Below are 25,721 nucleotides of genomic sequence, written 5' to 3'. Positions count from 1 at the left end.
AGCCCCATCCACAGCTCCACCCACAGCCCCATCCACGGCTCCACCCACAGCCCCACTCCCGGTTCAGCACAAGTCCGCTGTCAGACCCAGATATCACATCTTGGCCAGGAGGTAAAACCTGAGCCAAGCATCTCCCAGCTGAAGCAGGATACCAGCCCGGGCTACATAGTGAAACTTTGCAAACAAAATCAAATACACACAAAACCTTATAAGTGGGAAGAAATATACTAAGTATAAGTAGTATTTCTCTCTAGGTCAAGGATGTAAAAGAACGTTTTTCCTATGATTTGCTTGTTTTTGTGGTACTGGGAATCAAAAGGAGGACCCTGTATTTACTTTATATATGCCCTGTATGCACTCTACCACTGAAATTCTTACTTTATTGCAGTGTGTGTGTGTGTGTGTGTGTGTGTGTGTGTGTACCCGTGCGCGCGCGCATGCATGCTAACCTGGAATTCACTATCAAACTCAGACGGGCCTCAGCTCCTGGATGTCCTACCTCAGCCTCCCCAGTGTGGGGATTACAGATGTAAGGCACTGCCATTGTCCACAATGTCATACATTGCTGAGTATGAATACATTGATAACGTGTGATTCAAGATAGAGGGACACACAGGAAGGGGAAGGCACCCTCACTCCAGGGTCTGCTTGAAGCCTCTCACCAGCTGAGAATTCAGAACTGCTGGAGCTGGGGAGAGACGACTCGGTAGTTAAAAGCCCTTATTGCTCTTTAGAGGATCCAAGTTCAGTTCCCAGCATCCTAGGATAAACTTAAAAGGAATCTCAGCACAATCAGGAACATGCACTGTGAAGGTTATAAACATAGAGACAATATTCCTTTTCTATAGAGAAGAATGTCAAAATGGAATGAACATGCTAAGAACTAGGCCCATGTGACCTTCCAGTGTGGCCTTACACTTTTCCCGGGTGTTTTCTGGAACTCTCATAAGACAAGACTAACCCCTTGTTCATCGTTAGAGACATCTTAACTCTCTTCCTGCATCCCTTGGACCTAGGGCTCTAACCTAGCAGCCATGACCATATCCACTCTGCAGGAGCCAGCCTATGATCGATCATGCTTGCATTGTCAAGATAGTGGCTCAGAGAGCAGTGCACAGAGTGACTGCGAGGCAGCGACTGTGACTCTCTCAGCCATGCTCTCTCTGTCACCTCCATTCTAACTATGATAACATCCTCTTAATAAATACCTCTTAATAAACACTGTTTTATACCAGCTCATCCTGAAATCTTTTTTTTTTCTAGAGGAGTCGAGCATTTGTCTTTAACTGAGCAGCAGTCCCTAAAAGATAAGCAAGCTCTTCAGGTTTGGGGGGGTAGCATGGGATGGTACCCTTTCCACTACCACAGACACTTTGCATTCTGAAAAAAAAAGTTAGTTTTCCAAGTAGTAAAACAAGCATATATTACCTGTTGGGAGGGTAGACTCCTCCTTGGACTTTTCTGATAGGAACAGTGTCATCTCTCTATTAACTTTTCTCAATACTTCATGGATCATGTGAATTTCTAAACTTTCCAGAAGTTTCCGAAGCTGGAATTTGCATAGGTTGAGAGTCACACTCCAGTTAATCTGTATACTCAGCTCCCAACAGCAATACCTGGCGAGGGGCTTTGGGTTTGTCCTCCCCCTCAGCCCCGTTCTCTGGGAAGAGTGCCTTTTGAGACCATAAGTTCTACCCCAGGATCAATCGCTTTGCATACTAACATTTTTTTTTCACGGTCCTCGTCCTGATCGATGAATTATAACCCTTCTTACTATGGTTTACTACATCACAAGGCGTTCTGTATTCCAGGTGACCTCATGCCCTTTGGTGATCTCTAAATGACACCAGGAATCTCATGAGCTTTTACTTTAATAAGAGTCTGAAAGCCAGTTTACACACCAAGGATGATCTCTTGAGAAGACTGAAAGCTGACAGATCACAAGAGATGCTGCTCCAACCGCTGTGAGCTGCCCTCCACCCACGATGCTTGCGGAGCCTACTCCTCTCTGTGGCAGCAACAGAGGTGCCCCGGAGGAACAGGTTCAGAAGCATAAGCAGTGTGCTTGATCCCCTGAAGCATATACGGCGTTAACACTGACATTGCCCATTGCTCAGTGACTTCTCTTCTTGGACAGCCAGAGGCCCTGGGTCCCCTGATCAGGGTGAGCATGGTGAGTGAATAATTACTCAGCACACACCCAAGCCAGTGTGAAAACTATACTTTCTTTTTCTGGGAAAAGCCTCTTCAAAATGTTCAATATTTCACTTCTCTGAGGATGGGCACAGGTTGGATTTTATATTTAAGATAGAATTATATGTTCTGTCATGTTCCTTATAATACAGCATATCAGTCTGAGGAAAATGAGACTAGGAAGACCCTAGACGTACAGAATGGAGACATTCATTCAGGGGCAGTTCCTCGATTACTCTAAGGCCATATACCTTTAAGAGTCCCCCCTCCTTCACCCCAACTTGAAGAAAACACCTTTTATGTTTACTGCAGTTTCACAGGCCAATGTCAGAGGCAACTTTTCAGAAGGCCAATTGAAGAGAGCTGTGTACCTGCTGAGTTTTTATTTCAATTTCTGAGGCTCCCTTTGGGGGAAGGATAGATTGGTTTCTTATTATAAGTTCTTCAAATTCATCTTCTTTGTCCATCTGCCTGGCCAGAGCTTTCATGCTGGGGTAGAAAATGTCAGCTCTATCAAAGAAAAGAGACAGAAATCAGCAAATAAACATATTTCCTTCTCATTCAGATTCTCTGTCAGTCATTTTCAGTTTCCTGTCATCCAGACCCTTTATAGACACATCAACAACTAAATCCGCCACTCCTTTGGTCAATATTAAATCCCAAGGCCATTTTTTATTAAGTACATGTAACTGTTGTCTTTGTGCTTCAAGATGTTGGCAACGCTTCTCGTTTTGTAGTTAATAGGGAACCTGACCTCAGTAACTTCCAGGACAGACAATTCTGAATGTGTCAAAGCCAAGGTTAGCGAGGTCTCCTGGAGTGGGGCCTCAGTTGGAACAGGCCCGTGGGAAGAGCAGCGTGCCTTTCCTGCCAGCTAAGCCCTCATGGATGCCACTAGGAGCCAAGGTCTGTGGCGCCCTTTGGACCTAAGGCCCTTACGTCATGTGTGCCATGTCACCCTCTGGCTGTAACACCTCAAGCATTGAGGCTCAGCAGTGGGGTTAGAGGTGACCCAACCTGCAGAGCAGGCTATCCTATGAGCTAAAAAGCTCACAATCAATATCAAGTAGCTTGGTAAGTATAAATTCCAAGCAACAGACTCTGGGGACTATTCGTGATAAACAGGACAATCCAGTGGAATCTAGCTCTTCCCACAGTTAACAGGGAATAGCTTTTCCTTATAGCGCTATTGTGGAGAATATTTCTAGCTGTCACCTGACCCAGTGGAGCTGGGTGTTGCCAGAGTCCTAAATGGAATCTCTCTCAGTGAAAGGGGAGAACCCTGGAACCCCAGGCTCTATCCACTGACATGAATTCCATCCCAGCAGACACTCACTCATAGAGCTCTGAGAACTGTCTGTGGAGTGGGGCAGAGTTGATGTCCTGCCCCTGAAGCTTGAGTCGGCCCCAGTGTTCCTTCAGCACCTCCAGCTGCTTCCACAAGATGAGGAAGGATTTCAGCAGAGCCAGGGACATCACTACATCACATGGGCCCTCTAGCAAAGCAGAGGCCTTTGGGTCACTTCCCAACTGATTTGGGCAGGGTCCTGGAAGTTTGGACCAGTCTGGCTGAAAATATGACAGAAATCCCTTATCAATTGTTGCTCAAGATGGGATACGTTTTTATATGTAACCCATGCTAAATAACATCCAGGAGAAACTGTTTGCTGGCCTGTACCATTTGTAGGAAAAAAAAAAGTTCCAGATGGCTGAATATCCTTGCTGAACAGACAGGGTAGAAACAGCTGTCTCAGCTTCCTGTTCACAATTTGGACCATTGGTTTTTTTTTTCATTTTTAGCTTTTGAAGACAAGGTCTAATGTAGCAGGCCTCAAACTAATTACATAGCCAAGGACAACCTTGGCCCCTTGACGGTCCATCTTCCATTTCCAGTGCTAGGATTACATGTGTGAGACACCACACTTGGCTTTGAATCTCTACCTTCCCAAACCAGAATCTTTCTAAAGGAAAAAAAAAAAAGATTAGGGAAGGAGGTAAGGAGAAAACAGGAAAGTATGTAGCTGGTCCTGGAGAGCAAGCTCACAGCCGAGCGGCTGTTGCTCTTCCAGAGCACCTGGGTTCAAGTCCTAGCACCCACGTCAGATGGGTGGCAACTCCTTATGCCTCCAGCTCAGTGGATCTGCCACTCTCTCCTGACCACAATAACTGACCACCCCTGAACATAAGGTGGCACACCCCCTACATATAAATAGAAATAAATCTTCAAAAACATAAAGTGAGGCTAACCAGCTCAATGGTCAAGATCACTTGTTGCCCATGTAGAAGACCTGGCTCTCGGTCCCAGCACCCACAAGGTGACTCACGGCCATCCGTAACTCCAGTTCCAGGGGTGACTTCCCTGGGTATCAGGTACATACAGACATACAGACAAACACTCAAGCACAGAAAATAAAATAAATCATTAAAATGTTGTTAGAAAGAAAGAAAGAGAGAGAGAGAAAGAGAGAGAATGAGAGGGAGAAAGAAAGAAAGAAAGAGAGAAAGAAAGAAAAGAAAGGAAGGAAGGAAGGAAGGAAGGAAGGAAGAAAGAAAGAGAGAAAGAAAGAAGAAAAGGGAAAGGAAGGGTGTTAAACATACTTAAGACTTCAGTCTTCCCTACCCTCTACGATGGAGCTGTAACATAACTTTTCTTTGGAGAGTTTACCCGTGTTATGCATTAGAAAGAACTCAGTTTTCCTCGCCTGGCTGTCAACAACTTCCTATAACTCCAGCTCAGGGAATCAGATAACTTCTATCCTTTAAAAGTAAAACGGAAAACTTTTTGTTTGGATTTACTATTCAATGCTCACATTACTTAAGACAGGGTTTTGGTAGCCCTGGATGCTCTGGCACTCACTTTGTAACTCAGACTGGTTGCAAATGTGTGGTGATCCTCCTGCCTCAGCCTGCAGTTTTGCTTTAAAATTAGGATTTGTTTATTTGCTCATTGACGCTCTCCTTAAATAAATAGTTGTCCTAGTAGTTGTGAAGGAAACACAGCATCAGAGGGTGCTAGGAAGTCCTGGGACACACAGAGCCGGAAAGACACTGGGTGGGTGGGACGGGGTGGTGGTAGGGTAGGGGGATGGGGGGAAGGGGGAGTGTGAGTTCAGCTGCTTCCTGGCTGTGTCTCCTTTTTCTTCAAGCCAGATGATAAAGCCTGTGGCCTCTAGCATTCAGGCTGCAGAACCTTAAACCCTCAGCTTTCCTGACTAGAAACTGGAAGAGCAACCTGGTGTAATTGGACCCTACATCCGTGTTATTCACACAACTAAAGGAAGGCAAGTCTGCCAGAGAAAGTGTTGGTCAGAGAGAGTCAGGAAGAACTGGTGTCCAGGGAGCAACGTGTCATCGGCACACAGCTACAACTGCTCAGCTGTGCAGCCTTCTTGGCAATCAGCCTATGAACTTCCAGATGTCTTTTCCCTGTTTTAATTCTCAGAACCCTTTTATCAAATGAAGTCTGAGCCATCAAGGTCAAAAACAGTCACATAGAGCAGGCAGCCAGCAGAATACATGATTGGTCCCCACAGCTCAGAAATTGCTGTCTTAGAGGAAACTTGGGCCTCCCTGGGACACAATTTTAAAGACTCTGGGTCAATCTCTCCTCTTAGAGTTTAGGAGACCGTGGCCCCGAGAGGTCATGGTACCTGTAGCATGGCTGCCATGGATGCTCAGAGGTTTGGCTCACAAGCAGTGCAGATTCTAGTGTTTCCTGCTCCCTATAAATAGCTACTTCTAAACGAAACCGGATCCCAAGGGCTCGGGGATGCAGCCCATGCGAGTCTACCATCCTTGAGGCCCTGACTTTGAACTCAGCAGCACACACCCCACAAAATAAAACCAACTAAAGTGAAAAGCGTCGAACAGATTTACTTCTTAATATATTTGTATTAAAGGTAACCAGCTCTACATATTTTATTTTTATAAGCTTTATTTAAAAAGAAAACTTGGAAATTAAAAAAAAAAGTCAGATACCAAAATTGGCCAGGCTCAAAGTCTGTGCATCACAACAAACTTCTGTGCAGTTGGAACAGGCTCTCAGAAGCTGTGGGGCTTCAGACTGAGTTTTACCTCTTCACTAACTGAATAGTTTATGCACTAATCCAGTATAGCTAGGGCTAAACATAGAAACCCTGTCTTGAAAAACCAAAGGGGAAAAAGATTTATTTTTATTTTTAATTATGTGTCTGTGTGGTGGACAGTATGTGAACATGGGTACAGGAGTCTGTGGAGGCCAGCTGTGCTGGATCTGAACAGAGCTGCAGTTACAGACAGTTGTGAGCTGCCTGACATGGGTGCTGGGAATCAAACGTGGGTCCTCTAGAAGAGCAGCAAGTGCTCTTAACTGCTGAGCCATCTCTCCAGCCTTATATCTAAACACTTTAAAGGACAGGACATGGACTAGCAGATAGGATACAGAATACTGCAGAGGGAACTGGAGAGATGACTGTAGTTCAGAACACTGACTGCTCCTGCAAAGGGCCAGGATTAGCTCCCAGCATCCACACAGCAGCTTATAGCTGTCTGTAACTCCAGGTCTAGGGGATCTGATGTCCCCTCCTGGCCTCTCTGGGCACCAGGCACATATATGATCCACATGCACACACATAGGCAAAGCCATATATACAAAATCAAATAAACAAATCCTTTTGTAAAAAGATTGTGGGAGGGAAGTAAGGGGTAAAGCAGGGACAACTCACCCAGAACAGGGTCAGAGAGCAGCAATCGACAGCCCTGGGCCCAGGACGCTTCCTGGTCTTGGTGCCACTTGATGCTCACCTAACTTTGCAAATGATCCCTCAGGGTGAAACATCCAATTAAGCAGCATTAAGTTAGGTGACATGTCTATGCCCTTCCCACCGCCTGACCTGAAATTGACTCATGACTCAGTTTTAGCCAAGAGAACCTAAGGGAACTCTATTGGGAAACCTCTAGCCTCTCCTTCTTCAGAATAAGAGTGTGGTTTTGCTTTTCTCCATTGTCTTGTTTTTACTTTACAAAGGCCAAGGAGACCGTCTGTTCACATAGCTGAGTGGCAGAGCCTGTGTCTGAGGGCCCAGGTGATTGGCTGCAGCCCTTACCTGAGCTGAGCTGCTTCCTTCTAAGTTACCTGCTGTAGAAGATCAGTGATCTTGTGTTATTTTAAATGCATGTATGTGTGTGTAGGTCTGTATGAATGTGTGTATGTATGTATGTGTGTGTATATGTAATGTCTATATATGTGTGTGTATATGTGTATATGTATATATGTGTGTATATGAATGTGTCGTATATATGCAAATGCATGTCTATATGTATGTGGATATGTGTGTGCGTGTGTATGTTTGTATGTGTGCATGTATATGGGTATGCATGTGTGTCTATGTATGTATGTGTATGTATATATGTATGAATATGTGTGTATATGTGTATATATACGTGTTGTAGATCTGTATGTATGTGTATATATGTGTGTGCATGTATGTATGTGTGTATGTATGTGTATATGTATATATGTATATATGATATGTGTCCATGTATATGTGTGTCCATGTATGTATGTATGTATATGTTTGTACACGTATGTATATGTGTGTATGCATATGTGTGTCCATGTATGTTTGTATGTATATGTATAATATATGTGTATGCATATATGTATGTATATGTGGGTATATGTGTGTATACATGTGTATGTATGTGTGCATGTATACATGTGCATAGGTATGCATGTATATGTTTGTATGTGTGCATGTGTGTATGTATATATTTGTATATGTCTGTCTTTGTGTGTATATATGTATATGTATATATGTATATGTGTATGTGTGTAAATGTATGTGTATGTGTGTGTGTGCGCATGTGCACATGCATGCACTTCTTCTCTAACTTAAGTCCTGGACAGTGGGACAACCAGTCACAATGACAGGAACCCTCTGCAGGCAAGCCTCACCTGGAAGGCAGAAGAGAAGATGTTCTAAAGAGAGTGGTTTGGAGGAGATGTCTGCAAGACAGGGCTGACCCTGCACTGAGGATTGCTGTGTCCAACTGCAGGGCCTGGCCTCACAAAGGTTCAGTCGGTGCCTGATGCACAGGCCTAAAGGAGAGAGGCTGAGAAAGGAGGGCGGGGAGGAATTGAAGAGGACAGCCTGTTAGGCCTTTGAGCTCTGTTCTGAGCATTTGGAAGCATTGAGGGGCTCTAGCAATATGTGATGTAATCCAGCTCACATTTAAGGCAGTGTGCTGGAGATGGACAGATGGCTCACTGTTGAGATGCCACTGCTCCTCCTGTGGAGGACCCCAGCGAGTTTGGTCCCCAGCACCCAGATAGGGTGGCTTACAACAGCCTGCAACTCCAACTGCAAGAGATCTGACACTGCCTTCAACCTCTGCAGGCACCTTCACAGATGCAGCGGAAGAACAGACACACACACACACAACACACAGACACATACACACACATACACACAACACACACACACACGCAAGAAAATAAAGTATAAAAAAGAAAAACAAACAAATCAAGAAAACTAACCCAGTCAAAAAAAGCTGAGTTTACTAACACCAAAGAACTCCCCAAGAAGAAATACAAACGACCAATAAACATACTTAAAAGTGTTTGTTATCTTTGGTCATCAGGGAATTGACATTGAAACCGCCCTAAGACTGCATCTCAGCCCTGTCAAATGGCTACTGTGATTTTGTTGTGGGATGCTCAGAGGGTGGTACACAGAGGCTTTCCTCCTGGGAAACAGTCTACTGAGCTGGTGTCATGGGACCCTCATCCAGCCTGCAGCACTAGTGGGTGGAGGCTCCTACACGGTTTTGGCTTCTTTGTTTTCCATATATGCCTACATAAATTGTAACTGGGTATTTAAACTACTAGGCAGGCAGTAACACTATTAGAGGTTAGAATTCTAGGGGAGAGAGGAGAAGCAGGTACAGCAGAAATTCTGAGGAACAGCACATCCCTCAAGAACATGAACCAGCCCTAGTGGCTGTTACCCCCCCTTTCTTTTCCTTAGTTCATGGAGCCTCTACCACAGTTTGAATGAGAGATGGCTCCCATAGCTCAGGCATTTTAAACACATGTCCATAAAGGGTAGCATTGTTCGGAGAGGTTTAGGAGGTCTGGCTTTGCTGGAGGAAGTATGTCAGAGGGGCAGGTTCTGAGTAGAAAGCCTCAGCTACTTCAATTTTGCTATCTCTCAGCTTCTGGTCCTCTGCTACTGGGAATGGATGGGTAAGATAGCCCTCCAGTCCGTCTCTGAAAACAGGGAGGCTCTTCAGCATAGTGCAGCACCAGCAACTCTGTAGCTCACGTGCAAGGAATACCTGTGTGTGGTCCGGTGCAGCTTGCCGCTCAGTAGCAGCCTTCCTGATCACGTGACAGCTGCTCAGAAGTACATCTTCCATTAGCATCTGCACTCCCACCAGCTCTCCATGGGCCACTTTGCGGTCACGGTCACTTAGCCCACAGAGACACATCTAAAAACAAAGATACTTTCCCATTTTGAAGAGGCCTACATAACCTTTATACATGGTTTTGAAGAAAAAAAAATGTTAAGTGCAACTATGTTTATAACCCTTACCCTAATAAAAACAGCCATAAAAATCAGAGTAACAGTTCTAAAGTCCTTCTTGTGTAGAGTTTTGAGTAGCAAGTTTCCCAACTTTACATAGAAACACTGAATGAAGGATAGAATAATCCTAGTTTCCTTTAAATCCCTCCTGCTTTTACAGCTTAAAAGAAAAATCTTTCTACTTATGGAGGATTTTGAACATACACAAATGTTAACAAAATGACTACAGTTACATCCATCAATGTATGGCCAGTCTTACCCCGCCCCAACTAGTTGAGTTTTTGTGTTGGTTTTAATACACACACACACACACACACACACACACACACACACACACACACGTTTACTTAATCATGAGAAAACATATTTTTCCCAAAACAATTTAAAAGAATTTAAAGAAGCATCATAAGAACAACTCTAGGGACTTCCCTCCTCACTCCTGCCTGGGGTGTTCTCATCCCAGGTCAGGTGTCTACGCCTCTGAGTGTCACTGGGGCAGCTTCTCTAAGAGGCTTAGATGGTGACTCCAGATGAGTGGCCGCTCCTCTAGGTCATTACCGTCCTGGGAACTGCGGCTGAGTTTGCAGAAAAGGCCAACAGCTGCTGAGAGCATGGCTTTCTCTGCAATAAGAGAATATGACTCACTCCTGTTACAGCTTCACGGTTAAAGACGCATTTATCTTATAAGCGACCACTGGCTAGTGCATGAACCTGCAATGCCCTGCTCTGTGGCATGTGTGTGGTTTTCTCTCCAACAAATGGGAAGACAGATCTACCTGCATCTCGTACTCTAGGGTGTCCGGGATGCTGCTTATAACTGGAAATGACCCGCCATCTTCCAGAAAGGCCCTCCACGGGAACAGCGCACACGCCTAAAAGAGAGGAACAGAATCGACAATGGCCTCATGCACCCCTCAGATGAAGATGTTTACACATGAGCAAGATTTCTGCATCTGTGCCTCAGAGCCTACTCCCACGACTCACTTCATCTACAGAAAGACTTCCCATTGGAGCACGCCCGGTGACACAGAGGGAAGAGTAGCAATGATCACTACTCTTTTCCTTGGTTTTGCTGAAATGGTTTCAGTATAAACAGGGAGTACCAAGGTCTAAAGTTCCAGAACAAGGGGATTGTGGTGACACACACCTGGAAGCCCAGCACTTGAGAGGCTGATGCAGGAGGACTGCATGTTGGAGACCAGCTTTAGTTAGACCTGTGATTCTCAACCCGGGGTCGAAGGACCCTTTCACAGGGATTACATATCAGATATCCTGTATATCAGATACTTATATTACAGTTCATAACATCCGAAAAGTTACAGCTATGCAGTAGCAAAGGAGATACTTTGGTGGTTGGGGTCACTGTGGCCTGAGGAACCATATTAAAGGGGCGTGGCATTAGGAAGGCTGAGAACCACTGAGCTGGACAGGGAGAGTCTGTCTCAAAAGAAACAAAACAAGAGAAGTTCTGGAATAACACAACACCGAGGAGGCATGTTTTTAAGCAATGACAGTAAACTTAGTTAAATGCCGTCTATAGATACACAAGACCTGTCTTATGGCTCTAAAAGAGGTTTAAGGACTGGGCCAGGGGACAGTGTCAAGTGGCATGGAAGAAGGGGACTTGTTTGGGATTGGCGTTGGATCATTTATAATGTTTAAGTAGCAGTCTTGTAAGATGATTTTAAAGCTATGTACACACACTCATTCTAGCAGGAGATAGTGCTTAGGGCTTACTTAGAGTTAGGTACACACTCGTAATCTTAGCACTTGCGGGGCAGAGACAGGAGAAATAGGAATTCAAAGTCATAATTTGACTACCTAATAGATCAGCTTGGATTACATGACACTCTGGGGGTTGTGGGGGTAATATGTGGGAGCAGGAAGAGGGAGGGATGATTTTTCATTATCCCTTTGAATGTGACTAGACGTAATGACTGAGTGCCAGTGAGCAGGACATAGCAGAAATGACAGCGTCAGTTCTAGAGTCAGGTCATGCAAAGCCCGTGGGTGGTACTTTGGGTTCTCCCTCTTGGGGTGCCTGCCCTGGGAAAGCCATTTTCCATGTTGTGAGAAAGTTCTGTAGAGAAGCCTGTGGGAACCATCTTGGGTGTGGCTCTCCTGACAGCTTCTGAGAGCTGGTGAAGGAGACTGGAAGCAAACTTCTCAGTCATGCCCCGAGATGACACTCTTCAGGGATGGCCAGCATCATGGTTGCAGCCACGCAGAGAAACCCTAAGCCAGCGCTCCCTCCTGACCTGGTCCAAGCTTCCTGACTCAGAGCCTGAGCACGATAATGACTGCTTATGGTCTTCGTTAAGCTGAGGGACGGCTTGTGCATATGGCAAAAGGAGCAGGCTTGGAGCCTGACTCTACTTTGACTCTTCTCCAGGATCCATCTCTGGCTTTCTCAAACTTTGACCTCTGTAGAGCTGGATAAAATGACTGCTGGGTGTGGTGTGATCCCTGGCTTTTCTGAACTTTGACCTCTCTAGAGCTGGATAGTGCTCCTGCCTGGGAGTAGTCATAGTTGCTAGGATTACATTTGATAACACATGTTGTAACCAGGGCAACTCAAGGCCCAGTGACTGACCTATTTATACATAATATTTGCATCATTATTTACCCAATAGAAAATGTTGCCGAACACAGTTAATCTCAAATCAGACTTTCTACCTCACTCTAGATCTCAGATAAAGACACACACACAACCTTTATATTTACGATAAGCATTATGAGAGCTGCACAGATGTCTACCCTCTATGCTAGCATGTTTACTTCCCCATTAATAACCCAGAGTTCTAATGTGCCATGTTCCATCTGGGCAGCTCTTAACTGTAACTGGCCAGCCCTCAATGGCCACGTTTTCATGACTCACCTACCCCATGGCTGTTTCCCCTACTCTCCACCTTCTTTTTGTCTCTCATGGTTCTCCTCAGACCCCAAGCTGGGGAACCAACACTCCACACACACACACCCCGTACCCCACCTCCACCCTCTTCTGCCCAGCTATAGGCTGTAGGTGTCTTTATTCATGAATCAGGGATAACTTGAGGGGCAAGGTTACAAACATTATTTGAGTCTCCCTGAAGATTCTCTCATCCCTGGGAGCGACCAGGCCTTGGGGACCAGTATTTAGCATTACAATACATAGCAAAAGACCCAAACCTCAACAAGAAAAGATTGAGCCTTTTGGTTGTTTGTTTTGTTCCTTTGTTTGTTTGTTCCTCACCCCCACCCCCACCCCCACCCCAGCTGTGAGTAGACAGGCTGTTGCCAGCCAGTCATCCCATTGAACATTTGCAGAAAAGACCCTGACTGGGGATAAGTACTGTTCACAGGTCCCCATGGCTTCCTGTGTGAGTGACTGAGTGAGTGAGTGAGTGAGTGTGTGAGTGAGTGTGAGTGAGTGCCAAAGAAGACCGAGGGTCATTAAAGTACAAAGACCCTGCAAAATGGAAGCCAAACGGAAACGCAGAGCCGACGTGCCCGTGTCCCACACGTTCTTCATGGGTACAAAACACTCATGAGACTCACCTGGAGGCTCCTAGGATCCAGCGGCTGGGGCAGGCTGAGCTGGGAAGAAAAGATGCTCTTCCTGAGGGAGTTGCTGAGTGGTGGCAAACCATAGCACGCACCATCTGTGACAGACTGGTAGGCGGGAGCATTTCCCGTTGCCAAAAGTGTTCTGTCAAAATATGGTGTGAGTTTTTGCTTAATACGGTTACTTATGCTTCTAAAGCCCAGAACTTTCCTCAAACTTACTGTAGCAAGAGACTATTCTGAGGGAGTAACAGGTGTCTTCCTCAGCCACGGCCCCCTTGGTGACCTTCGCTTTCAGTCTCTAGCTCTCTGGGGAGGGGGTGGTTTATATTATTAATGGGAGAAATCGAGGATATCAGTAGAGTATATTAATAGAATTTTCTGGAAGGCTGGAAGTTTCATAAGGCGCTAGCTATATACTGTTGGACACTTGAAGTGTAGCTCTTGTGAATGAGAGATTGAGTTTTAAATTTTACTTAATTTTAGTTAATACTAACTTGAAGTAATCAGCCACACAGCTGCAAGACTGGACATTACATCTTTAGCATTAGAACAATTTAGCTGTTTGTTGAGTTTTTCAAAAAGTTAATAGCTAAAGTAACAGTTCAAATGTATAAAACCAAATTTTAGGTTGAGTAAGATCCACGGGTAAGAGAGAAAATGCTTTTGTTTCATTGAAACGAAATTTGGTTTTGTGCATCAAGAACCTCAAAGCCCTGAAGACGAGAGCATGAAATTTATAACGTATGTAAGAATGAGAGGCATATGGTATAATTCAGGGTGATTTTCCTGCCCCAGAGGAAATAAGACTAACAAGGAAGTAAAGACTTTCTAGATTTCAGCTAAACTCCTTCAGCATCTAAAGGATGTCTAGGAAAAGTGCCGACACAGGATAAATTAGGGGACGGTATCTTGGAGAAACAACGTCTTCCGTGGAGACCAACAAACCAGGCACCAAAGAGAAAGGAGATTCGTCACACTGAGGGAATTGTCAGTTGACAGAGCTGGGGAGTTAGTAGACCCTGGGCACGTCGGAGACACTTAGGAGCATCTGAGCCCCACCACTGAATATCTGTGAGGGGTGTGGAACGGGACACTAGCCTTGAGAGGTCAGGGTAGACCTAAAACCCCACAACAGAGGTGAGCGAAGTGGTTACTCCCCTCCGACTTCCAGATTCCCTTGATCGCACCCCTTAGAGCTCAGGCTGCCTGAGAGGAGTGAGCAAAAATGTTGGGGGTGGGGTGTGAGCTCTAAAATTATGGTCCAGTAGTAAGAGTTGACTTGACACCTGGTAGGCCTTGAAGAGCGTAACTGTAGCTTCTTCTCTTCTTCCAGGATAAGGTTCCCGTGTCCACCCACACTCCTTATCAAAGGGAGCTGTGACCTTTCCATTGTCCCTGAGCAACAGCTCTGCTCCTGCCAGACCCTGGAGCTAGGCAAACAAATGGATCATGTCCTCCCTGGTAACCAGGGAGTACCACACCCTCTTATACTGCAGGGCCTGCCCCACTCTGTCCTGTGTGTTTACTGTGTTCATCCATGGCCTGACATGGCCTGCAGGATGCCCCCTCCTGGACGTGAGGACACAGCACTCACGATTTGCTATTGATCTCATCTGTCCCCGTGTTTACTGACATTTGTTCAGCCGTCACATAACCTACAGTTGAATCTTTTCCTCACTAGTAGAGTGAATAGGAGGCAGCTAAAAATGAATGAATGAATAAGTGAGTGAGTGAATGAATGAATGGCTTGAAATTCCAGGGTGGACACTTTTAAACCCATTTGCGACTCAATAATGTGGCATTGAAAAGTAAAATATTTTTGCTGCAGCAGAAGTAGGAACTGATATAGTTAATAGTGGAACACTAAAGAAGTCAATTAAACCACTGATTGTTGGTGCTTGTGTGTGTGTGTATGTGTGTATGTGTGCATGCTGTGTGTGTTGTGTGTGCATGTGTGTATGTGTGTGCGCGTGTGTGTGTATGCACATATGCGCCTGTATTGGCCCTGAACATGCTAACATGTAGTCTACCACCGAGCTAAATCTCAGAGTTGTTCTCTACTTAGGATGAAAATGTATTTCCCTGTTTCTTTTAACTTCCGTGTGATTTCTCAGTGAGAATCAGCTTTCCAGGGAAAACTCAATATACCAAGTGTAGCCATGGCTAGAACGTACACAGTAGTGAGCTGGGAACTGCCTGAGATAAAAAGAAACCTCCCACAGGCTATCATCTTCCTTCACCACAGAGCCCAGCACGGTAGAGCTGCTTCCCAGTGTCCTCTCTGTGGCAGGGTAAGGTACATGTGCCCTATACACACACCATCTATACGCTTGCTTAAAGTGATGGCAGAGAAAGCAGCCTGTTCTCACAGAAACACATTCAGCACAAGTCACAGGTACAGGCGCAGAGTGGCTGGGAATAATTTCTCCCACTGCATGGCTCCTGTTCCTTCGTAGGTTTTGGTAATTTAAGAGCAATTGGAGCTGGTTGGGGCTGAGGAGGCCCGCGACTGTCACCTGAGCACTAGAAGACTGGTTCAAGCTCAAGGCTGCCCTGTTTACAGAGCAAGTTCCAGATCAAGAAGAAATTAAGACTTTCTTTCAAAACAAAACAAAAGGATAATTAAAGTTGGACTGGTGAGTAGGCTGACCACTCAGGAGGCTAAGAGGGAGATCCCAGGTTCAAGGCCTGCTTTGGCTACTTGGTGAGTTTCAGGATTTCCTGAGGTATAACAGCAAGATTCTAGTGTTTTGTTGTTGCTGCCTTTAAACAACAGGCCACCCCTCCACCCCCACACGTACACAAATCCAGGGGTCTTCAGCCCAATTCATTAAAAACAACAGGTAATCCCCCCCAACGTACACAAATTTAGGGGTTCTCTGACCGACTCTTTCTCATACAAAACACTTTTTGGGACATGAATATTAATCTAACTGGAATCCAAATTCATTAGAATCCTGACTAATCAGTCAAAGGAAACTTCTGTATACAGCAAACTTGAGATGCTTCCTACAAGATCAAGGTAGAGTTTATTTAAAAATCACCTCCTGTAGCCAGTCCTGGGAGCTTTAGATTATCAGTGAAAGCTGTCCCTTTAGAGTAGAAAAGGAGAAATGAACTCTTCAGAATAACAATCTTCAGAAATACAAAAGCTCTAATCCCTATGATGCAAACTGGAGATTAAAAGTAGCGGTTGTTATACAGTCTGTTTGAAAACTGTCTCGAAAACTCTCAGGAACACCAGGGCAGACTTCACAAACAAGCACACACAGGCTTTGCAAGAACTGTTTGGTAGCCAGAGCGCCGGATCTATCTGCAACCCTATTTTCTATTTTCGGCTGGTTATCTAATCTTGCTAACCTCGGCCTCCCTGAATGGGGCCCCCGGCAGGCACCTGCTCAGCAGAATCTAGTTGGCAGGAACAGCACTTCTCTAGCCCTTACCGGAGGAGATGTCTCACGGCTGCATCAAACTGCAGCAGTGTCACCTCCCTGCGGAGGAGGAGGGCCTGGGCCACCTGACTCGGGTCCTGGGGGCTCTGGAGACTGTCAATCATTTTCTGCAGCTCTTGAAGTTCAGTCCCTAGAAAGCAGGCAACACTGAAGTCAGATAGTGTGAAATACAGATTGCCAACCCATCAGACTTGTCTTTCACCTCCAGAACCAACTTGTCACCCAAACAGACTTCCTTTGTTTGTGGACGTGCTAATTATATGTTTTGCAAGACCAGCAGCTCTAGAAACCAAGGTTTGATTTAGCTTCCCTTCCTTCCTCCCTCTGGGAGATAGAAACACCCTGGCTTTAGCTCAGTAAGAACATACCATTGAAAATTTGAGATGGGCAAAGCCATGGTCTCAAAACAGAAGGAGAAAGAAATGGCCTGGGATGAGGAGGTCCTCAGAATCCGCACTAGGGACTTCAAGTTACTGTCCGATAGAACTTGTACACACATATGTGTATATACATAGCCATATACAAACTTCTAGAAGATTCGAGCCATTTCAGGAACTGAACCTTTGCTACAAGGAAAGGATCCACAGATGAAACAGGAAACAATAGCTTTTTGGAGCACTCGGGCTGGGTTGAGGAACCTGGCCTGCACCTGGCCTTCTGCCCTTGGATCAAGGAGGGAAGGACTCAGATGAAATAGGAGTGCTCAGCAAAATACAAACACGCAGGGAGCCGTCAGGCCAGTGTTTTCAGGGCTATCTGAATATCAGCTGTCCAAAAGAACGTCTGTCAATATCCGCTGAGGGGGTGACAGCTTTCTACCCTGGGAGAGGAGAGACTGTAAAGCTGTGGTCACTGTTCCTCTGTGGGCAGCCCAAGACAGGCATTGCTCAGGGCAGTGACGGGGTGCTCTCATAAACACCCCCACCCCGCCCCATGCTTCACAGTGATCCGAAGGGAAAGGCCGGTTGTCAGGAAAGGAGAGAATTCAGCAAGGTCCACAGAAGCTCAGTTTGTTATGCTGGCTTCCCTTGGTCATAGGGGAGGGCTCAGAAGCTCATATCTAGAACTTTACAAAATATTTTAAAGTCTGGAAGTCCACAAAAGTCATCCTATCTACCACCAATAAAAGCCCAACTCAACTGCACCTCCCGCCTTGGTTTCTGCCTCCTCTGGGATCTGAGGCAGGAGCTAAGCAGCCTTCTTAGGAGGGTGATTATCTTAGTGGAAGTTTTTTTCATTTTCACCTAATTTGCTCTTCATCTATTTTCAGCAAATCAGAGTATGCAAAACTTTGCACATATTCCCCTGAGCACATTTTTTCTCCTTCACTTGCAACAATTAAAGTATGCAGCCTCTAATTGACACCTTGGAAAACCTGAGTTCCATAAAGTCCAGGGCTGTGGCCCACCAGCAGCAAGGACTTGACTTTCTGCATTTAGAACTAGGTCCTCAGTGGTCTTCAGCACCACAAGGCCTGATGGCCTTGGTGGTGTCTTCTCTCTGTCTAACCAGGGAGACCTTCAGTGTTTTTTCCACTGATTAGAGTTAGAGTAAATGGGACTCTTGCCCGGCTGCTAAAGGACTTCTGGGGCAGGAGTCAACTGGAAACGAGGCTCTGGCTGTCACAGACTCTAGGATCAGGATAGACATTTTTCGTTGCCCATCTTCCTTCCTCCTGACTCTCTGAAACCCAGAAGCCACAGTGTCCCAGCATCCCCCATACAAGTATGCAGCTCAGCATGTTCTGTATTAATAAGGACAGTTGACGTGGCTTTGGGACTTGCTTGTGTCCAGCTGAGATCATTAGCTTGTGACAGCACCAAGCTTCTCACTGAGGTGGTACCCACGTCAGCCTTCTTCCTGTCTCTTTACCTCAGCTAGGCATTCAGCATCCTCCAACAGCACCACTCTGCCTTTGCCTGTGCTCCAAATTTCTTCTGTGTGAATTAGCACAATGCAAACCTGCTAGTCACCAGCTCCAGGGTCCCTTTCAAACGTGTTTCTTTAAGTCACAACCGGAAGGTTGAGGCAGAGACAGACAAAGACAGACAGAGACAGACAGAGACAGACACACAGAGAGAGAGAGAGAGAGAGAGAGAGAGAGAGAGAGAGAGAGAGAGAGATCTGGGGTGGCTGGCGGTCATTTTATCCAGAGCACACCCACCTGGTGTAGCCAGGTGATGACGTAAGCAGTTGCTAGGTCGCTGAGATCAGGCTAGTGGAATTGCCTGTATACTAACAGGGTTAGAGTTAGGGTTAGGGGTTCTGAATTTGAAACCTAACAGAGACATCACCCGTTTCATAGATGGTCAAAGAGCTGTAGAGAATAGAGTGCCTCACATCGAGTGGCAGAGCCCAGGTCCGCTGGGTCTCTGGACGTCTGACTCGGTATACCTTCTGGTGAGCCTGTGACTGTGGAGCTGATGAGCAGAGTGTACACTGGGGACAGTTTATAACAGGGTGTTTCCTGAGTCCTTCCTATTGCTGTCACAAGGAGATCTACTTCTGGGTTTCCAATATTAACCACTTCTTAGAATCGCCACTCAACAGGTCTGGTGATTCTAATAATGGCTGTTGGTTACTTACCAATGCCCTCGGCTCCTCCCCAGTCTTTCCTTAAAGGGTTTGGACTTAGAGGAAGGTCGAAGCACGCTGGGCAGTTGCCAAGTTTGGCAAAACTGAAAATGTAGGCTACAATGTCGTGGAGAGGAGCTACGAGCTGCAGAGTCAGTTTTAGGGCTCTAAACGCTTCCTGTGGATAAAAGCAAGACAAGGAACCGGTTTTAGGAACTTCCTAAGAGGCCTATGCAGCACTTGAGTGTGACTAGAGAAATACATTCACACAAGCATACAGTGGTCCCTCAGTATCCATGGGAGGCCCCATGGATACTGTATCCTTGGCCTCAGGATGCTGTGACACATCATGTGCACATGCTCAAGTGCCTTACGTGACGTGGAACAATGTATCTCCTTTATCTACATAGAGCCTCTGTCAACCTTAACTGTCATAAGTGACTTAGAGTATCTATATTGGATTAGTGGTTTAGAGCACAGGAGCTGTGGTACACAGCACTGATCTCTCTTAAGTATACAGTTTCGCAGTGAGTCCAGGGAAATAAAACAGCAAACCTTGAACATTGCCCTCTCTTGACAGAGGCACCTGCCTGCACCAAGTGTGTGTGCTTTCGATAAAATGACCGCCAGCCACCCCAGATCTCTCTGTCTCTGTCTCTGTCTATCTCTCTCTGTCTCTATCTCTCTGTCTCTGTCTATCTCTCTGTCTCTGTCTGTCTCTCTCTGTCTCTGTCTATCTCTCTGTCTCTCTGTCTCTGTCTATCTCTCTGTCTCTCTGTCTCTCTGTCTCTCTGTCTCTCTCTCTCTCCCTCTCTCTCTGTGGGCCCAATGCTGTGGGGGTGAAAGCACCGTGTTTCTGTTTGTGTAAAGTCATGACAGTTGTGAACACATTACAGAATGCTTATTTCTGAGTGTCAATGAGTCACACTCTCAGCAGGGACTCTCATTCAGGAAGCACTGTTTTGAGCATCTAGAACTGAGACATGGCTGTTTGTAGTCTGAAAGGAAATTCAGAAGATTCTCCAAATGCTGTATTCAGCGTCACAGTTCAGCAAAGGTTTTTATTTCCACACCAATTTTCTCACAGAGGCCAAACCCTTCAAAATTGCAGCTTGTAAGATGTGGTGGCACAAACCTGTTATCAGACACTTGGATGACACAGGCAGCAGGATTGACACATGTTCAAGGCCAACCTGGCCTAGATAGTGAATTCCATCTAGTGGAATCTGTTGCTGAACTGTGACGCTGAATACAGCATTTGGGGAGTATTCTGAATTTTCTTTAAGACTATAAACACCCATGTCTTGGTGGTGGATGCTCAGACGGGGCTTACTAGTGTGACTCCTAAAAATGATTAAAACAAAACCAAAACCAAAAACCCAGTAGGCAGCCGGATACAGTTTTGACAGTATAATCCTACCAGTCCTGGGAAGCTGGAGAAGACACAGTGTTGCATACTGTAACCCTGCCAGTCTTAGGAAGGGCAAGCAGGGGACTCTCATGTTCAAGATCAGCCTGGGCTGTATCAGGAGACTGTCTCAAAAGCAAACAAAACACAGCCGAGAGGCTAGCATCTTTGGTTAGCTTCAGGGCTAACAAAAATGGGGTTTTGTTGACGGGCTGGGAGGAAACAGAATGAATGAGGAATATTGAAAGCCCAAATTAGTGTTCACCAATGACCTGGAAAAAAAATAAAACTCATGAAATGAGTCTCATGGGCAAGAGAAACTGTAACAAGCAGCAAAGTATCAGGAGCTGTGAGGAGATGCTGGTGATTGGATACCATAGGAAAAACTCACTCTCTCCATGTGATGAACCAAGAGCCTAAAACGTGGCCAATTCCCAAAACCCCAAAACAGAAACAAAACCACGACAAACCTCTTCTGGCAGAGTTTTGAACATAAACAGCACCTCAGATGGATGGGGAATAAACCATAAATTGAGGAAGATTCTTCCATCAGCGGACAGCAGACTTCGAGGCCGAGGCTGAAACCTCCTGCCGTGTGAGAGAAAAGGGAAGACCCATAGCACAGACAACATCCCACCAAGCCAGAGGCATGCCCCGTGTGAGGGGCCACCGCAGGCCCAGCACCCAAGCCCCGGGAGCAGCCTATGGTTCCCAGGTGGCCAGAATAACTTATAAATAACTCAACAGGAAAAAGAGCAGAAGGGCTGATTTTAGCCTGAGCTGTGTGGGAGGGAGGAAGGCGTGGGTAAGGAGGAAGGGAACCTGTGGTAAGGAAGGAAAGAAATTAGATGGTGGCCTCACACAGAGTGCTACATATTTTATGACACCTGATGTCTTGACCATCTATTTTTGTCCTTGTTTCACAGCTGAGGATATTGAGGTTTGAGGAGGGAGGTAGGCCCTGCCTGACAGCTCCTGAGGCAAAGTTAGCCTTTAAACGCTTATCTGCCTAGCTCTAGAGTCCCCTTAGACATCAGCTCTGTTTTCCTTCCCTGGCCGACGTGTTTCCATTAAATCTAATGATAAGGGCATAATGATACAGACGCAGCAGTCAGCCTGGGAAAAGGAGGCTGACATATAACTTCCTTCAGAAGACGCAGGTCATTAGAAGAAAGTGGTTTGGGGCCCCGGTGGGGCCTGGAGACGGAAGGGAGAACAGGAGACTGGCTGGGAGGAGGAAGGGAGGAGAGGAGGGAAGTGTGGCTGGACCACTTCAGGCCGTGGGATCTGGTCTTCTGGAGCGTCCACTGTTATTTTGAGTGGCATGTTGGTATTTTAATCCTTTCTTGTGCAGATCCCAGACCCTAGTCTTTGCCTTCTTTTGCTTCTTTCAGACATCACATCACTGTTTGACCGTCTCTTTGCTGTAGACTTATAGACAGATGTATATCTGTATTTGTCTGGTTTAAGCATGCACAGAAACCCAGGAACCTGGCCTAACAGAATGTCACCCACACCCTTGAAACCTCATGGGACCCTCCCTAGTGGCTTCCTGTGTAGCCTTCTTGAATTTTCCATTAACCAATGCCTTTAAATTTTTAAAAATATATTTATTTTGTTGTATGCATGTGAGTTGAGTGTTTTGTCTGAGTGTATGTATATGTACCACATGCATGGCTGATACCCATAGAGGCCAGAGTAGGGCATGCAGGCCCCTGGAACTGGAGTTATCGGTGGTCCTGAGCCACTGTGTAGGTGTTAGGAACTGAATTCATGTCCTCTGTAAGAGCAACAAGTGCCTTTAACCAGTAAGCCATCCCTGCAGCTCTAATCAATTCCTTTTGAGATGGCTCAGCAGGTAAAAGCACTTGCCATTCATGTGTGATGACCTAAATCCCCTCCCTAATCCCACAGGAAAAAAATCCCACCAGATTCATGGCATGCATCTGTAATCCCAGCATTCCTCCAGCGAGGTAACAAGCAGACCAAGAGAATTGTCTAGAAGCTGGTGGGCCAGCTAGCCCAGATACATAGTGTGGCAGAAACAAGACAGAACTGCCTCAGGATGGTAGAAGGAAAGAAGCAATCCAGCAGGGTTTCCTCTGACTTCCATGAGAGTCTTAGCATATGTGTCCCTCACACTCATGACTTCCATGAGAGCCTTAGCATGTGCGTCCCTCATACTCGTGACTTCCATGAGAGCCTTAGCATGTGACTCACTTACACTCATGACTTCCATGAGAGCCTTAGCATGTGCGTTCCTCACACTCATGACTTCCATGAGAGTCTTAGCATGTGCATCCCTCACACTCATGACTTCCATGAGAGCCTTAGCATGTGCGTCCCTCACACTCATGACTTCCATGAGAGCCTTAGCATGTGCGTCTCACACTCAGTAATAATAAATTAGAAAAGAAAGAAAGGCACAGCCACCATTCACTCACCTGAGCTAAGGGACTTGGGGCGACATCCTCGGCCCGCCCTCTTCTTTGGTTCCAAATTAGATTTGGCACCCAGCCCCACTGACTTTACCTCCTAGACAATTTAAGGAACCTCCCAAGTCATTTCACTGAGAACTATATTGATCCTTTTCTGTGGCCTGGAAGACAGATGTGAATTTCCTGGACCTTGCCCATCCCTCTGTACTGCCACTGTATTCTCTTACCTCCTGGTTACAGGCAGAAGTCAGTCAGCCTGCGTCACATATCCTCATGACTGATAACATTCAGATGATAACATTTCAGATGTTTCCTGCTGAATCTCCTTTCTCTGCCCACCTAGGGTCTTAGTCTACAAGCCATCCAGACTCAGAGTAGTCTTCTTTGAGGCCTCCCTCTCTCCTGTTTTTATCTCCGCAGTCTTTGGAAATCCTGTTAGTTGCTTTCTTGTTGCTATGATCAAACACCAAAGCCAAGGCAACTTAAGGGAGAATGCTTATCCTGCCATCTGGTTCTGTGAGGTAAGAGTCCATCATGGTAGGGGATGAAGGGCGGCCACACAGGGAGCAGAGAGCTCACATTCTCAATCCAAGTCAGGAAGCAGAGGCAGCCAACTGAAGCAGGCAGGGTGAAGCTATATAGTCTCAAAACCCACCACCAGTGACTACTCCCTCCAGCAAGGCTGCCCCACCTAAACCCCTGCAAACATTGCTACCAACTGGGCAACTGCTCAATCCCGGAGTCGACAGGGGACATGGCGCATCCAGACCACCACCTTAACAAGGGGCGTTTATTTCTTTTCTTTTAAAAGTTTGTTTAAGTCAGGCAGTGGTGGCGCATGCCTTTAATCCCAGCACTTGGGAGGCAGAGGCAGGCGGATTTCTGAGTTCGAGGCCAGCCTGGTCTACAGAGTGAGTTCCAGGACAGCCAGGGCTACACAGAGAAACCCTGTTTTGAAAGAACTAAAAAAAAAAAAAAAAAGTTTGTTTAATTTTATTTTCTGTGTATGAGTGTTTTGTCTACATGTATGTGTGTGTACCACATGCATGCCTGGCCCTTAGAGGCCAGAAGTCGGCAGCAGATCCTCTGGAGTGGCTTACAGATGGCTGTGAGCCGCTGTGTGTGTGCTGGGTCCTCTGAAGAGGCTGTTAACCCATCTCTCCAGTCCCACTACTGAGCATTTCTTGATCGGAATGTTCATTAAACGTTTACCTTACTTTGCTCCTTATCACAATGTGCTTACGATCTGTTTCTCCTGGCTGGAGGAAGGCCATGATGGGTTCATTGTTGTGCAGCAGTTAGTAGGACTGCCAAATATTCATGTTCGGGTTGTGCTCTGAGGCAGCAGGCAGTGGCTTGGGTCTAGCCTGTGCTTTCCCTGTACCCCACTATGAAGCCACACCCCCTCAGAAAAAGGGATGTAGCAATTTTCACAGAGTAGCTGTTTGCAATGACAGTGACTCTCTCCTTGTCACACAGTGAGACATCATCCAACATTGTCACCATCAGCCTGCCCCTCAAAGTGCAGCTGCATGACATCCTGGTCACTAAACTCTCGCCTCCTCCAGAATCATCATGGGAACAGAAGCCACAAGGGACTTCATGGAAAGAGGGCTCCCGTTAGCACCTCTCTGACAAAGAACCGGCTTTGGGAGAGCTCTGTTAAGCTACAATACATTAGACCCTTTAAATGATTAAGTTGCCTCTTGGAATTTTAAACTAACACAGCTCCTGGGGCTCTTCTGACCACGGCAGACATTGTCAATCAATTACCGTACTCTCATAGACAGAAGTTCTCAGAATCCTCAGCAGGGACACAGATAAATTGTTGGAACTGACATTTAAAATGAAGGTTATCTTCAGCCTAGCCCAGCCTCTTATCTTATGGCTGACACAAGGATCCTCTTTTTCCTGCCCCTTCTCCCATCCTCAGCGCCTCCTCTTTTCTCTATACATTTACCCCTGTGCTGGCTTCCAGCTAATGCTTCGTGAGCAGTCATGGAAACGGCCTCGTTTTCGGGAGAGTGCTTCCTCAGCAAGCCTGCTTCTCGTGGCCTTGCTCTAGCTCCCTTTGCACTCAGAACTATCATATGCTTGACCTCAGAGAACCGCTTCCCTGCCTCAGTCCTGAGGAGAGAGGAAGTCCAGAGGTTGAAGATAAGGTCACCTGAGACCTTAGGTGACTGAGCTGGTGAAATCTCATTCCCGGGCTCTGGATCTCCATTGCTCCTTTGTTTGGCTGGATGCCATGTCTTAGGCTGAGTTTAAGTGTGTTTCTCTGAAAGAACTTCATGAATGGAGATGACTGGTCTCCATCGGGGAGTTACTGGAGGGTGGTGGGACTCTTTTGGGGGTAAAGCACTTGAGCCTGTCCATTGGTCAGTAAGTGGTGTGCTCTTGGAATGGAATGTTGGATTCCAGTGTCTCTCTGTCTTCCTGACTTTTAAAATTATTTATTTTATTTATTTTATTTGATCAGAAGTGAGGTTATGTTGAGACAGTCTTATAGCCCAGGCTAGTGTTAAATTTTCTGTGTAGTCAAGGA

The 25,721-nt window shown here is 46.0% G+C and overlaps 1 protein-coding gene across 1 annotated transcript in view; it reads right to left on the bottom strand.

Moving 5' to 3' along the window:
• The window catches only part of LOC114622640, a 150,300-nt gene that overhangs the window by 40,478 nt on the left and 84,101 nt on the right, over positions 1-25,721 (bottom strand). The window contains exons 28-36 of the mRNA XM_028769051.1: positions 21,209-21,326; positions 19,343-19,508; positions 16,748-16,886; positions 13,296-13,446; positions 10,535-10,630; positions 9,511-9,663; positions 3,530-3,762; positions 2,565-2,703; positions 1,429-1,549 (exon numbers count right to left, since the gene is read on the bottom strand). Of these exons, the coding sequence (XP_028624884.1) occupies positions 1,429-1,549; positions 2,565-2,703; positions 3,530-3,762; positions 9,511-9,663; positions 10,535-10,630; positions 13,296-13,446; positions 16,748-16,886; positions 19,343-19,508; positions 21,209-21,326 (1,316 nt within the window). The remainder of the gene's footprint in view (positions 1-1,428; positions 1,550-2,564; positions 2,704-3,529; positions 3,763-9,510; positions 9,664-10,534; positions 10,631-13,295; positions 13,447-16,747; positions 16,887-19,342; positions 19,509-21,208; positions 21,327-25,721) is intronic.

This window comes from Grammomys surdaster, unplaced genomic scaffold (genome assembly GCF_004785775.1).
Source record: "Grammomys surdaster isolate TR1022 unplaced genomic scaffold, NIH_TR_1.0 190, whole genome shotgun sequence".
Taxonomy (NCBI): domain Eukaryota; kingdom Metazoa; phylum Chordata; class Mammalia; order Rodentia; family Muridae; genus Grammomys; species Grammomys surdaster.
The sequence above is the reverse complement of the archived record's forward strand: the minus strand, read 5'-3'. Positions and strand labels throughout refer to the sequence as shown.